General features: G+C 49.1%; 1 protein-coding gene across 1 annotated transcript in view; it reads right to left on the bottom strand.

The window, feature by feature from the left end:
• Nucleotides 1-12,761, bottom strand: part of LOC135902266 (uncharacterized) — a 59,707-nt gene that overhangs the window by 12,453 nt on the left and 34,493 nt on the right. The window contains exon 3 of the mRNA XM_070521064.1: nt 8,539-8,568. Coding sequence (XP_070377165.1) covers nt 8,539-8,568 — 30 coding nt within the window. The remainder of the gene's footprint in view (nt 1-8,538; nt 8,569-12,761) is intronic.

The raw sequence follows: 12,761 nt of genomic DNA on the forward strand, positions 1-12,761 counted from the left end.
TTTTCGAAATATGATAACATATCAAAAGCGATTAACAATTCGAATCTCAATCAGTACATGTTAACAAGGAAAACAAAACAATGATATTGTGGTACATAAGGAAGTTATACAATAAAGTAGTGAAGAAAATACGTTTTAACAGATTTCTTGAATCTCAAGCTTGAAGTCAAGGTTTGTAATTGTTCCAGTATTGTGGGATTATTGTTTAGTAAGGTTGATATTTGAAAGTGTAATGCCTGTTTCCCGTAGTTCGTGCGAGTAAGCGGTATAGAGATTGGGTCATGTCTGAGATTATACGGAGTTTCCTTGGTGGCGAAGGTCTGATTAAATTGTATGTGATCAACTTGACGGAGACGGAACGCCTCGAGCGATAGCTTGTGCAAAAATAGGCGATCTATATGGAGTATGCCAAGCTTATCAAAAAACGGTTTAGTGTGTGCAAGAACAGGTAGGTTACAAACTGCCCTTACGGCTCTTTTTTGCAGCCTATATAGTGACATAAGGTTAGTTTTGGTAGTAGTTCCTCAGACCAGAAGGGAATAGTGTAGACGAGAGTGTATTAGTGTGTAATATAGCTGTTTCTTTAAATTCATTGGAATAAGATGCTTTAACATGTTAATCATTCCCGTCGCTCTACGAATGTCGGCTCTGAGGGTCTCCACATGAATGGACCAATACAGGTTTTCGTTAAACCATACGCCTAAAAATTTTACGCACTTCGTATTTTCTATAATGCGCCCCCCAAAATTTAACTCGTAGTGACCCGTCAGCTGCTTTCCTTTAGGTCTAAATATGACGTACTTTGTTTTTTCGCAGTTCAGTTGTATTTTATTTGAATTTAGCCAACAGTTGAGGTCCCCCATCCATCTATTGGCTGCGGTAAATGCTTCTTGAATGTTGTGATCAGAGAAGAAAACGCTGGTGTCATCTGCATACAAAGTTATGCACTGTGTGTTTGGGATGTTGACAATATCATTGATATAGAGAAGAAACAAAGTTGGGCCTAGGATTGAGCCCTGAGGAACACCGCAGTTTAAATCAAGAAGTTGGGACTTAGAATCATTTAGGCAAACAAACTGCTTACGGGAGCTGAGATAGTTCTTGATTAAAGTATATGCTACACCTCTTATGCCATACCAGGGTAACTTTCGGAGCAATTTTAATAGATGCAACCAAGAAGGGCCCATCGTGACATCACGACCACCCTATCTCATTAGAAAAGCTATCTCTTATCCGGTAAGCGTCACTGAAGGGCAGCTAATACACGTGCCCTCGGCCTTTGCAATGTAGAAAGCTTCTAATATCTCCCGTTCTAGTCTCTCTCTAGACCGTGCCATAAACCTGGTGTCGCGAAGAAACGGACGGCAATTGTGACGTTTGCAGTGTTCTACCAGATGGACCCCCGCATTGTTATTTACGGCCCAATTGTGCTCACGCGCCCTTTAATTAAAACACCGTCCAGTTTCACCGACATAAACCCGTTGGCAACTTAAGGGTATCTCATATACGGTATTACTTTTGCAAGCCGTGTACTGCGCTGCATGTTTCTTACAGCATGGTTCGGGTTTTGCTTTTGTCATCATAGGGCATATCTTGGCCAGCTTACACATTGCAGTGAAGAAAAGATTGACAGTGTGCCTTTGCGCCACGTTCTTGAGGCTGTGGGACACCCTGTGCCAATAAGGAATCACATGTAATCTCTTCCTATTGACACGTGTACTTATCTTTATCGGGCGACCACGTTTCGCCGCTTCACAACTGTGCATGTATCCGACGTTTCTCGAAAGTTATCGATGCTTCTACCCGTCTGTCTGTTGTCGCCGAACCTTGTGTTATCTGACTTCATCGCGCAACGCGAATGGTGTAGAACTTTGTGGAAGGCACGCGGGTCCGAACGATTAGTCTGGAACATTCGACGACTGCTCTATAAAAGCCGACGCGCTTGACCCGCTGATCAGATTTTCGACGATCGCCGACTGTGTTCGCCGCTCTCGTTGTGCTTAAAGTGTAGCCTGTTTTGTGGGCACAGGTTCACCCAATAAAAGCTACTTTTGCCTTTCACAGTATTGCTACTGTGTTCTTTGACGTCCCGACCGCGTGACATCTGGTGGAGGCGCTTGTGCGTTCATGTACCGAACGCCCCCGCAAAGCCGCGATCCAAGCCCAAAGCCCGAGGACAAAACCAACGTCGCCCAAGACCAGCGTGCTAGCCGCCGACTGCAAGGACTGCCCCCAGAGCACGGACTTCTACCTGAGACGAGCAGGAAGATTGCCACCAAGTCCGCCCCAATGGCAGCCCCAGCATCCCGCGTCGTGCTGCAGCAGCCCAGGGAGCCCCCCACGTTCCGCGGTTCAACATTCGAGGACCCGGAAACCTGGCTCGAGACGTACGAGAGGGTCGCTGCATTTAACAGCTGGAACAGCGACGACAAACTGCGACATGTCTTCTTCGCATTGGAAGACGCTGCCAGGACGTGGTTCGAGAACAGAGAAGCCACCTTAACGACCTGGGACCTTTTCCGAAGCGGCTTTCTGCAGACATTCACAAGCGTCGTACGCCGAGAACGAGCCCAAGCACTACTAGAAACCCGAGTGCAGCTACCTAATGAGACGACCGCCATCTACACGGAAGAAATGAGCCATCTCTTCCGCCCCGCCGACCCTGAAATGCCCGAGGAGAAGAAAGTCCGCCTGCTGATGCGTGGTGTGAAGGAGGAACTTTTTGCCGGAATGGTACGAAGCCCACGGAAGACCGTGGACGAGTTTCTTCGCGAGGCCACCAGCATCGAGAAGACACTCGAGATGCGAAACCGGCAATTCGACCGCCGCACGAACTCGACAAACTACGCCAGAGTTCAGTCACTGACCACCAACGACCTACGCGAGACTATCCGAGCTGTTCCCATCATCACAGCCTCAAGTGACTTCGATTGCCGACGCCGTGCGTGAGGAACTCCAACAACAATTTGGAGTAGCCCCTGAATCGCCGCAGCCTGAGCCGCAAGCGATGACCTACGCCGCCGTCGCACGCCGTCAAGGTCCCCCTCCTCGACAACGCCAGGGCCCTGCGACGACGCAATTCCGTCGTCCGCCGCCGCCAACACGCCCACCCGTCGCCCAGCGCACCTACGCGAGGAAGACGGACATTTGGCGCGCTCCTGACCACCGCCCGCTCTGCTACCACTGCGGAGAAGCGGGTCACGTTTACCGACGATGTCCATACCGGGAGAGGGGACTGCGAGGTTTCGCCGTGAACGCTCCGCGCCCGCAGCAAGGTGAACGCCCCCGCGATATCGCCGATTACCTCGCCGCTACTCCGTGGAGCTCTCGACGACCGTCGCGTTCGCCATCACCAGGCCGCTACCTGTCGCCGCAGCGCCGACCATACACTGGCCCAGCCCGGGGCCGGTCAGCGAGCCCATATCCGGAAAACTAAAAGCAGCAACCGATGGAGGTGCGGTTGCTGTTCGTCGAACTGACGAAGATCCTCCGCCACTGACGAAGACACCGAAGAAACTACCTCGACGACATAACGACACGCCGCCGTCCCGACGAAATCAGGAAGCCAAGACTACACCGATGAAAGCCGACTTGACGACGCGAGGTTCCAGTTTCAGTTCAACCCGACGCAGCCGTGATCTGACGCCAAGACCCAACTGCAATGCCAGACAAAGAACCATCGACCTCGACGTACTTCTCGAAGGCCACGCAGTCACTGCCTTTGTCGACACAGGGGCCGATTACTCCGTAATGAGTGGACACATCGCCGCCCAGTTGAAGAAGGTTAAGACTGCATGGGAGGGCCCCCAAATTCGGACCGCTGGAGGACACCTCATTACGCCGACTGGAATCTGCACGGCAAGAATTACCGTTCATGACCGGACTTACCCTGCCACCTTCGTTGTCCTCCAAGTGTTCACGAGACGTCATTCTCGGCATGGACTTCCTGAATCAACAAGCCGCATTCATCGACCTGAAGTCGAAATCGATAACGCTGTCACAAGATCAAGCGATACCGCCGGAGAGCTGTCGTAGTCACCACGCCTTGAGTGTGCTCGAAGATCAAGTGAGCATCCCGCCGCGCTCCAGCATTATTATTTCCGTCGGCACTGAAACACCCGCTGACGTAGAAGGCGTCATCGAGGGCGACCAGCATCTACTGCTCGACCGTGAAATTTGCATCGCAAGAGGGATCGCTCGACTCCACAGAGGGCAAGTGGAAGTTATGCTAACCAACTTCAGCCAAGAGTTCAAGCACATCAACAAGGGCACGACAATCGCATACATCGAGGAAATTGTGGAAACCAGCAATGCCTTTGTCCTCTCGGATTCAGCCGCATCTACCCCGATGAGCATTGTCCCCGAACCAGACTTCGACGTGAATCCAAGTCTTCCTATGAGTAAGCAGCAACAGATCAGAAGTCTTCTCCAACGATACAAAGACTGCTTTTCGACGTCATCGAGGATTCGACAAACACCAGTTGCAAAGCATCGCATAATAACCGAAGAGAGCGCTCGACCACTCCACCAGAGCCCTTACCGAGTTTCGACGCGAGAACGTGAAGCTATTAGGCAACAAGTCGACGAAATACTGCGCGACGACATCATTCAGCCGTCTAAAAGCCCGTGGGCCTCTCCTGTAGTCCTGGTAAAGAAAAAGGACGGAACCCTACGCTTCTGCTTCGATTATCGTCGACTGAACAAGATCACGAAGAAGGATGTGTACCCCCTTCCAAGGATAGACGACGCATTGGATCGGCTCTGCAACGCTAAATACTTCTCGTCGATGGACCTCAAGTCTGGCTACAGGCAAATAGAAGTCGACGAGAGAGATCGCGAAAAGACTGCCTTCATCACGCCAGACGGCCTCTACGAGTTCAAGGTCATGCCATTCGGACTGTGCTCGGCGCCTGCAACGTTTCAGCGCGTCATGGACACGGTGTTAGCCGGACTGAAGTGGCAGACGTGCCTTGTTTACCTGGATGACGTCGTTGTCTTCGCCGGAAATTTCGACGATCACCTTAGGCGGCTTGCGACAGTGTTAGAAGCCATCAAGTCATCAGGGCTCACTCTGAAGCCGGAAAAGTGCCGTTTCGCTTATGATGAGCTTTTGTTCTTAGGCCACGTGATCAGCAAATCAGGAGTACGCCCCGACCCACAGAAGACAGCAGCCATCGCAAAGTTCCCGCAGCCAACCGACAAGAAGGCAGTGCGCAGATTCCTTGGCATGTGTGCCTACTATAGGCGCTTTGTCAAGGACTTTTCACGCATCGCGGAGCCGCTAACACATCTAACCAAATGTGATGTCACGTTCAAGTGGGAAACGCCGCAGGCCAAGGCATTTCAAGAACTCAAACGACGCATGCAGTCGCCGTCGATACTTGCACACTTCGACGAGGACACCGATACCGAAATCCACACTGACGCCAGTAGCCTAGGCCTCGGTGACGTCCTAGTCCAGAGGAAAGAAGGACTTGAAAGGGTGATATCGTATGCTAGCCGGCCACTGTCAAAAGCGGAAAGCAACTATTCTACGACTGAAAAGGAATGCCTCGCCATCATTTGGGCTACTGCTAAATTCCGCCCTTACCTCTATGGCAGGCCATTCAAAGTCGTCAGTGACCATCACGCATTGTGTTGGCTAGCTAACTTAAAGGACCCTTCAGGACGGCTGGCGCGGTGGAGCCTCAGACTACAAAAATATGACGTCACGGTAATATACAAGTCCGGAAGAAAACACTCTGACGCCGACTGCTTATCGCGCGCCCCCATCGATCCCCCCCCGCAAGACGACGAGGACGACGACGCCTTCCTCGCGGAAGACTTCACTAAACAGCAACGAGCCGACCCGGAGCTAAAAGGCCTCGTCGAGTATTTGGAAGGGAACACCGACGTTGTCCCTAGGGCATTTAAGCGCGCGTTGTCTTCGTTCACGCTACAAAACAACCTGCGCGTGAAGAACTTCTCACCAGTCCGCGCCAGCTACCTTCTTGTTGTACCGTCAGAGCTGCGTCCAGAAATACTGCACGCCCTACATGACGATCCAACCGCTGGGCACCTCGGATTCTCCCGGACGCTGTCGAGAATACTGAAAAGGTATTACTGGCCGCGTCTGACCGCCGACGTCGCCCGTTACGTCAAGACATGCCGAGACTGTCAACGACGCAAGACACCACCGACAAGGCCAGCAGGATTACTACAGCCGATCGAACCTCCTCGCCGACCATTCCAGCAGATTGGGATGGATTTGTTGGGGCCGTTTCCTATATCAACAACCGGGAATAAGTGGATCGTCGTGGCGACGGACTATCTCACTCGTTTTGCTGAAACTAAAGCTCTACCAAAAGGCAGCGCAGCCGAAGTGGCGAAATTTTTCGTGGAGAACATCCTGCTGCGACATGGTGCCCCAGAAGTCCTCATCACCGACAGAGGAACGGCTTTTACAGCAGAGCTCACCCAAGCCATTCTGCAGTACAGCCAGACAAGCCACAGGAGGACAACTGTCTACCATCCGCAGACGAATGGTCTCACGGAGCGCCTGAACAAGACCCTCGCTTTTTGAGAGGGGGGTATTGACACGTGTACTTATCTTTATCGGGCGACCACGTTTCGCCGCTTAACAACTGTAATCGCACAGCGAGGGACGCGCCTGCATGTATCCGACGTTTCTGGAAAGTTATCGATGCTTCTACCTGTCTGTCTGTTGTCGCCGAACCTTGTGTTATCTGATTTCAGCGCCTAACGCGAATGGTGTAGAACTTTGTGGAAGGCACGCGGGTCCGAACGATTAGTCTGGAACATTCGACGACTGCTCTATAAAAGCCGTCGCGCTTGACCCGCTGATCAGATTTTCGACGATCGCCGACTGTGTTCGCCGCTCTCGTTGTGCTTAAAGTGTAGCCTGTTTTGTGGGCACAGGTTGGCCCAATAAAAGCTACTTTTGCCTTTCACAGTATTCCTACTGCGTTCTTTGACGTCCCGACCACGTGACACTATCAAATGGCTTTCTTGTGTGTGTTAGCGCCCTCTTTTGCCTGTTTGATCTTTTGAATAAGCTTATCGCAAACGCTAGAGATCAAAAGTAAAGGCAAACCGGCCAGGCGTAGCCTTGAAACTTGGTTATTGAAACTGCTTTTATTTTGTGGTTGCGCCTAGCCGGTTTCCCTTCACTCTTTACCTCTAGCGTTTGCGATAAGCTTCTTCAAGAGATCAAACAGGCAAGGGAGGGCACTAACACAAAGAAAGGCATTTGATAGGAAGAGATTACATGTGATTACTTATTGGCACAGGGTGTCCCACAGCCTCAAGAAGGTGGCGCAAAGGCACACTGTCAATCTTTTCTTCACTGCACTGTGTAAGCTGGCCAAGATATGGCCTATGATGACAAAAGCAAAACCCGAACCATGCTGTAAGAAACATGCAGCGCAGTACACGGCTTGCAAAAGTAATACCGTATATGAGATACCCTTAAGTTGCCAACGGGTTTATGTCGGTGAAACCGGACGGTGTTTTAATTAAAGGGCGCGTGAGCACAATTGGGCCGTAAATAACAATGCGGCGGTCCATCTGGCAGAACACTGCAAACGTCACAATTGCCGTCCGTATCTTTGTGACACCAGGTTTCTGGCACCGTCTAGAGAGAGACTAGAACGGGAGATATTAGAAGCTTTCTACATTGCAAAGGCCGAGGGCACGTGTATTAGCTGCCCTTCAGTGACGCTTACCGAAAAAGACATAGCTTTTCTAATGAGATAGGGTTGTCGTGATGTCACGATGGGTCATTCTAGGTTGTATCTGTTTAAAGTCCTGTTTCTTCAACAAACAAAAAACATTTAGTTGGAAGTAGCGCCTTGTCCGTCGTGCATGTTATTCTTTTAGTGCGCGTCTTCGTAGCGCTCTTCAAGTATGCTAAACCAACTTGCCCACATCAAGCTTCTGCTGCAGGGTAGCTGCGCGCTTTCTTTTTTTGCGTTTCTCACATACCCCGATCTGTTCCACCCGTCACGCAGCAAGAGACTCCCACACAGAGCATTTGCCGGCCTCGATCGCCAGGCTGAACCCACCTGCGGCTACAACGCGCAGCACCACCTACACCACCACTAAACAGACGTCTCTCATAATACCTCTTTTGTTCTTTTTGGACTCGAACTGTTCACTGTCGCATGACCTCCACCAGAAAAGCAATATAACATGGCAAAAACAGCAATAATGTTACTTCGGCGAATACAACGTTGCGCCCCATTACCTTTCTAAACTACACAATCCCCGGTATAAAATTCGTACCCGTGATTAAGGTAAATCGCAGGTTCCTAATGAAACGCAGGGGCGCGCTAAATGCACTGGACAATATGAAGTGACGTTGCAATCTGAGCACATCACTACCGGCGTTCTTTCTCTTCTCTTCAGTGTTCCTTTTACCTGAAACCCAACTTGCTTGCATCGTTCAGAGGCCCATGCTTCGCGTTTCCTAAAGCAATGTGAACAAATGAGTTGCCAATCACATTAATGAAGTCAATGACAATTAACCATTGTACCCACCTTTTGCTTTTCCCTTGCCGTGTTTTGCCTCTGAAAAAAAGAAGAATGCCAAATACTTTATTTTCTCAACAGCAAACTCAACAGCACACTTTTCCACGGAACGATTCACGGCGCCGGAATAGCTACACTCGATCATTCTTTAATTGGCGTGACTATCCAAGAAACTGCTATTGGTGATATAAAAGTTATCTTACGCTTATTTTACGCAACAATGGCGTCTGGCAGAGCACAGGTTGCTCGCAAGTCTCTAAAGTAAACAAATATTGTTGGGCTGGTTAATTTTCATCGCACAGTGCCGTTGTTTCATATTGCGCGAAGTGGCAGCATTTCTTGAAAAATATTTTGACGTACGGTAACTTCAGATGTCCTGTTCATTTATGTTTTATGACGTAATATTAACTTTTGCGAGACTTCGGTCGTTTCTTGCTTTCTTAAGCAAAAACAGACCAAATTATATGGCTGGACGATATCTTAGTACTAGAATAAACCTCAGCGCATGACTACGGCAATAAACATTTCTCTTAATTATTGTAACTACTCCTAGTAGCAACAGTTATCTGTGATCACTGTTTTCTACTACTACTGTTTTCTTTTGCTGCTGCTTTACACCTTTGTGTATTCTACCATTGTCTAGATTCATCTCGACATAGTAGTCAACCTGCTTCGGTGTAGCGTTTTCTCCTATAATCTCTCACGTACTATACGCATTTGAATTAAAAATTCAGAAACAAACAGGAGCGGGCTTCTGCGATTCCTGAATTCATTTCCGGTATACACCAGCAGGCTGCTCTGGCGGCAGACACCGTCACACGTTCTCGGGGACAACTTCACGGCGGACGCAGTGTCGTCGGTTGCAGCGCGGCCTGTATTTAGCCTCCGGAATATGCACACACGGGCGTCAGCGCTGTGACGGTACGCGTGGCGCTCAAAACTTCGGGCGCAAATTCCCAAGCTCAGTGATTAGTGCGTCCAAACCCCAACTGCAAGTGTTGGCGCAGTCGCCGTAGTCGGCAAAATTTTGTTTTTGCCGCGTTGTTGTTTGTGTTTTCTCAACATATCTATGAGAGCGAAGCATAGTATTCGAATATCGCCTGGCGACGAAGTCGCTGGCGATGAGTGGAGGGACGCAGGAAACTCATTTTCGATCTGATACTTGCATTCGTAGTAAGCAGAACAGTATTATAAAACGATAAGCAACGTCTTTGAGTGTGAAACGTGACAAAGCAAAACAAGTCATTGTTAGGCAGCAGTAACAGGGATGGCTAGTAGCAGTACGTGCTTCAGCGACACAGAAAATTTGCCGAGCAGGTACGTGTTTACCCTGCAGCGCAACAAGACTGAGCACTTGGACATGAAAGAGACACACACACAGCGAGTAACATAGCCTTAGCTAGGTGCTGCCTGATTTTTCGAATACCATAGAATACGGTTACCCCGCACAACTAGAAAGGCACCTCCCGTACAAAAATGACTGTTCATTAACCATTGATATATTGTTGGGCAATGGTTGAAACAACGGACTTCAACAAATTTTTAAAAGCAATTGAGTTCACTCAATTCTTGCACAACAATATTACCGTTGAGTGTTCTCAACAAACAATTTATTGGGTAATTTGTGTTAATTTTTTCTAGTTGTTTTTTGTTGTGTAGCAGTTGAGTCCAGTATACAATAATTAGGACTCGCATATAAAAACATTCCAAAAATTTATTGCGATGCGTTCCAACCTCATTCCTGTCACTTTGCGGCAGGTAGGTTCTTCTTTCGCCTCGCTTTCATTAAAAGAAAATAATGTCCGACCGATGGGGTGGAATTGAACGTCGGCCGTCGAGCCCCGTACTCTAACCAATAGGCCACGAGCGCGCGCATACTCCTCTCATTCGAAAGCCAGTAAGCTCTGAAATGCTTGGCCCGTGCGCCGCATGCCACTTCCTGGTGCTGTCGCTACAGCTCGCGCTTTGGAGCGCCTATCTCCGGGACTGCCCCACTTTCGTAGCCGTTTTGGCGACGTAAAAACTGCAACGTTGGACTAGATTCATGACCGACCAAGTTCATAACGATTTATTTCTTCGCCGATGTACAAATGCCATCGGCGTTTTAACATACACTAGATGACAACCATTGGTACGATCCCAAATGAGCACGTTTCGGGGAGCAGAAGAATGCGAAATTCACTTGCAAACACGGTGACTACGCGGATGTGGAGTTCCCCGAAAGTAGACACGGTGGCAGCGCGGACGGCGATAAGTAAGACAGGTGCCGACAGGCGACGACGCTACCTTCGAGCATCGGACGCGCTGCGGGAACCGTAGAATGCAAGCGCGCACACGCTACAAACATACACAAGTGAGGTCTTCGAATTTACTGCGACGTACCCTCTGTCCGTAAAGCAAATATAGTTTTTTTATCCAATGTCCGTGGTACTAGAGATCAAAGAACGATCGTGCTTTGAGATCGCAGCGCACGGCCGCTATAACCATTGACTTCAAAGAGCTTCGGATTCAGCAACGGCCGCAACAGTATCGCAGCTAATCGCTCTATCTGGGGCTGCTCCCGTCTCTCGCCTTGCAAGAAGCACGCGATTTATTTGAGCCTCGCCGAACTGTCGTCCTCTCATCTCCCAAGCCTGCAGGTCTCGTATGTTCAGTGAAGAACACCAAAGGAAAATGAAAGAAATACAGGTAACGGACTCTTATCATACCCTACTTGTCACCTCGTCATCTGCAAAGACGCTAGAAACTATTTTAGAAGCTTTATTTTTGTAAGAATAGCAAAACTAGTAGTAATCTTTATTTCTAGGTGGCGCTACAAACGTCAAGGTAGCGTTCGGGTGTGTATGTGTGCGCGCAAGCGGTTGCAACCGAGCTTCGTTTTGCGCACACTTTTGCAACACTACACACGGTTACCGCTAGTTTCACAGTCGCATTTTTTGGTCGTAGTATTTATTGTTTACGCTACAAATTAGGTTGTTCTTGAAAATTTATGAAGGTTCGTTGATGAAAAATTATTGCTAATTAATTAGCGGTTTTTCAATGATGTTATTTTGTGTTTGAAAGGTTTTTTATAACTGAATACGATAGTGAAGCTGTGAACGGCTTTCGGACTCAGTTACACGCTACACTTGTGCGGTTGTTCACGCTATGGGGCGCTATTCTGGACATTCCGCCATTTTCTTCGATGCGTGACGTAGGCGCGACGCAAACAAAATGGCGCTGGTGGCCCGGTTTTGCTTACGTAACGTGACGCCAACTTGACGTTTTGCCTAAGAAACTGAAATGAAGGCACTGAATGTAGCGTTATCGGTAAAGCAAAACAGTTTTCCTCCGCAGTAAAAATAAAGCAGCTATCTCAAAGCGTATGATTATTCCGTCGAAAACGCTTCTCGCTTCCGTCGTCCGCTGCGTACAAGCCGTCGTCTGCTTCAATAGCCAGGATGCGTGTCCCTGGAAAATGGAATGAGTCATCGCATGTTGGCGCCAACGCGCTTGTTTTCTTTCTTGAGACAACATACGCGACCTACCAGTGGTGATGCGCGCACGTTCTAGGCCACGTTATCGCTATTTCGTGAAACGCAAGTGACTCAGCCCGACTCGGCTGGCTGAGAAACGGCCGAATATCACCGATAGCGTTGCGCGCGCCAGAGATATCCACAAGCGCGACGCAAGCGCCGGGGCTGCCATCTATTGTTCATTTCGCTGGTTACTCGCACCGTGGGAGGAAACTTCAAGGCGCCGCCTTGCGTACATTTCTTTTTATAAATTAGAAAGAGGCCGTTGTCATAACGTCTGATTGTGCGAAAAGGCATCAATCTCGATTACAATACAAATGCAGCAGTGAAAAGTGGATAACATTGCTGAAAGCTTGCTATGATCAACCAATAATATTTCGTATAAACGCGTTCTTTTAAAAAATGATGGCCCCAAACACAAATGTCAACACCACCCGAGAGCGATGCAAATACTATGAGCACGCGTTATGAACAAAAGATTTTTGTGGCGCCAAACGACGGGGAAAATGTGGCGATACGCATTCCTCTCGGCTGCCATTGCATATGGCTGCTCATTAGCATAATTCGCGCGGCTCGTCGCAGCAAAAATTATGGCGGAAAATCTCAGCAATGGCGGCCCAGTGCAACGTCACGCATCGTCAAAATGACGATTACGAAACAGCCCTTCCTATGACGCTCCTCACGAGATATTCCTTCAGCCAATCAGCAAGCTGGTAT

This window comes from Dermacentor albipictus, chromosome 6, assembly GCF_038994185.2.
Source record: "Dermacentor albipictus isolate Rhodes 1998 colony chromosome 6, USDA_Dalb.pri_finalv2, whole genome shotgun sequence".
NCBI classification, from domain to species: domain Eukaryota; kingdom Metazoa; phylum Arthropoda; class Arachnida; order Ixodida; family Ixodidae; genus Dermacentor; species Dermacentor albipictus.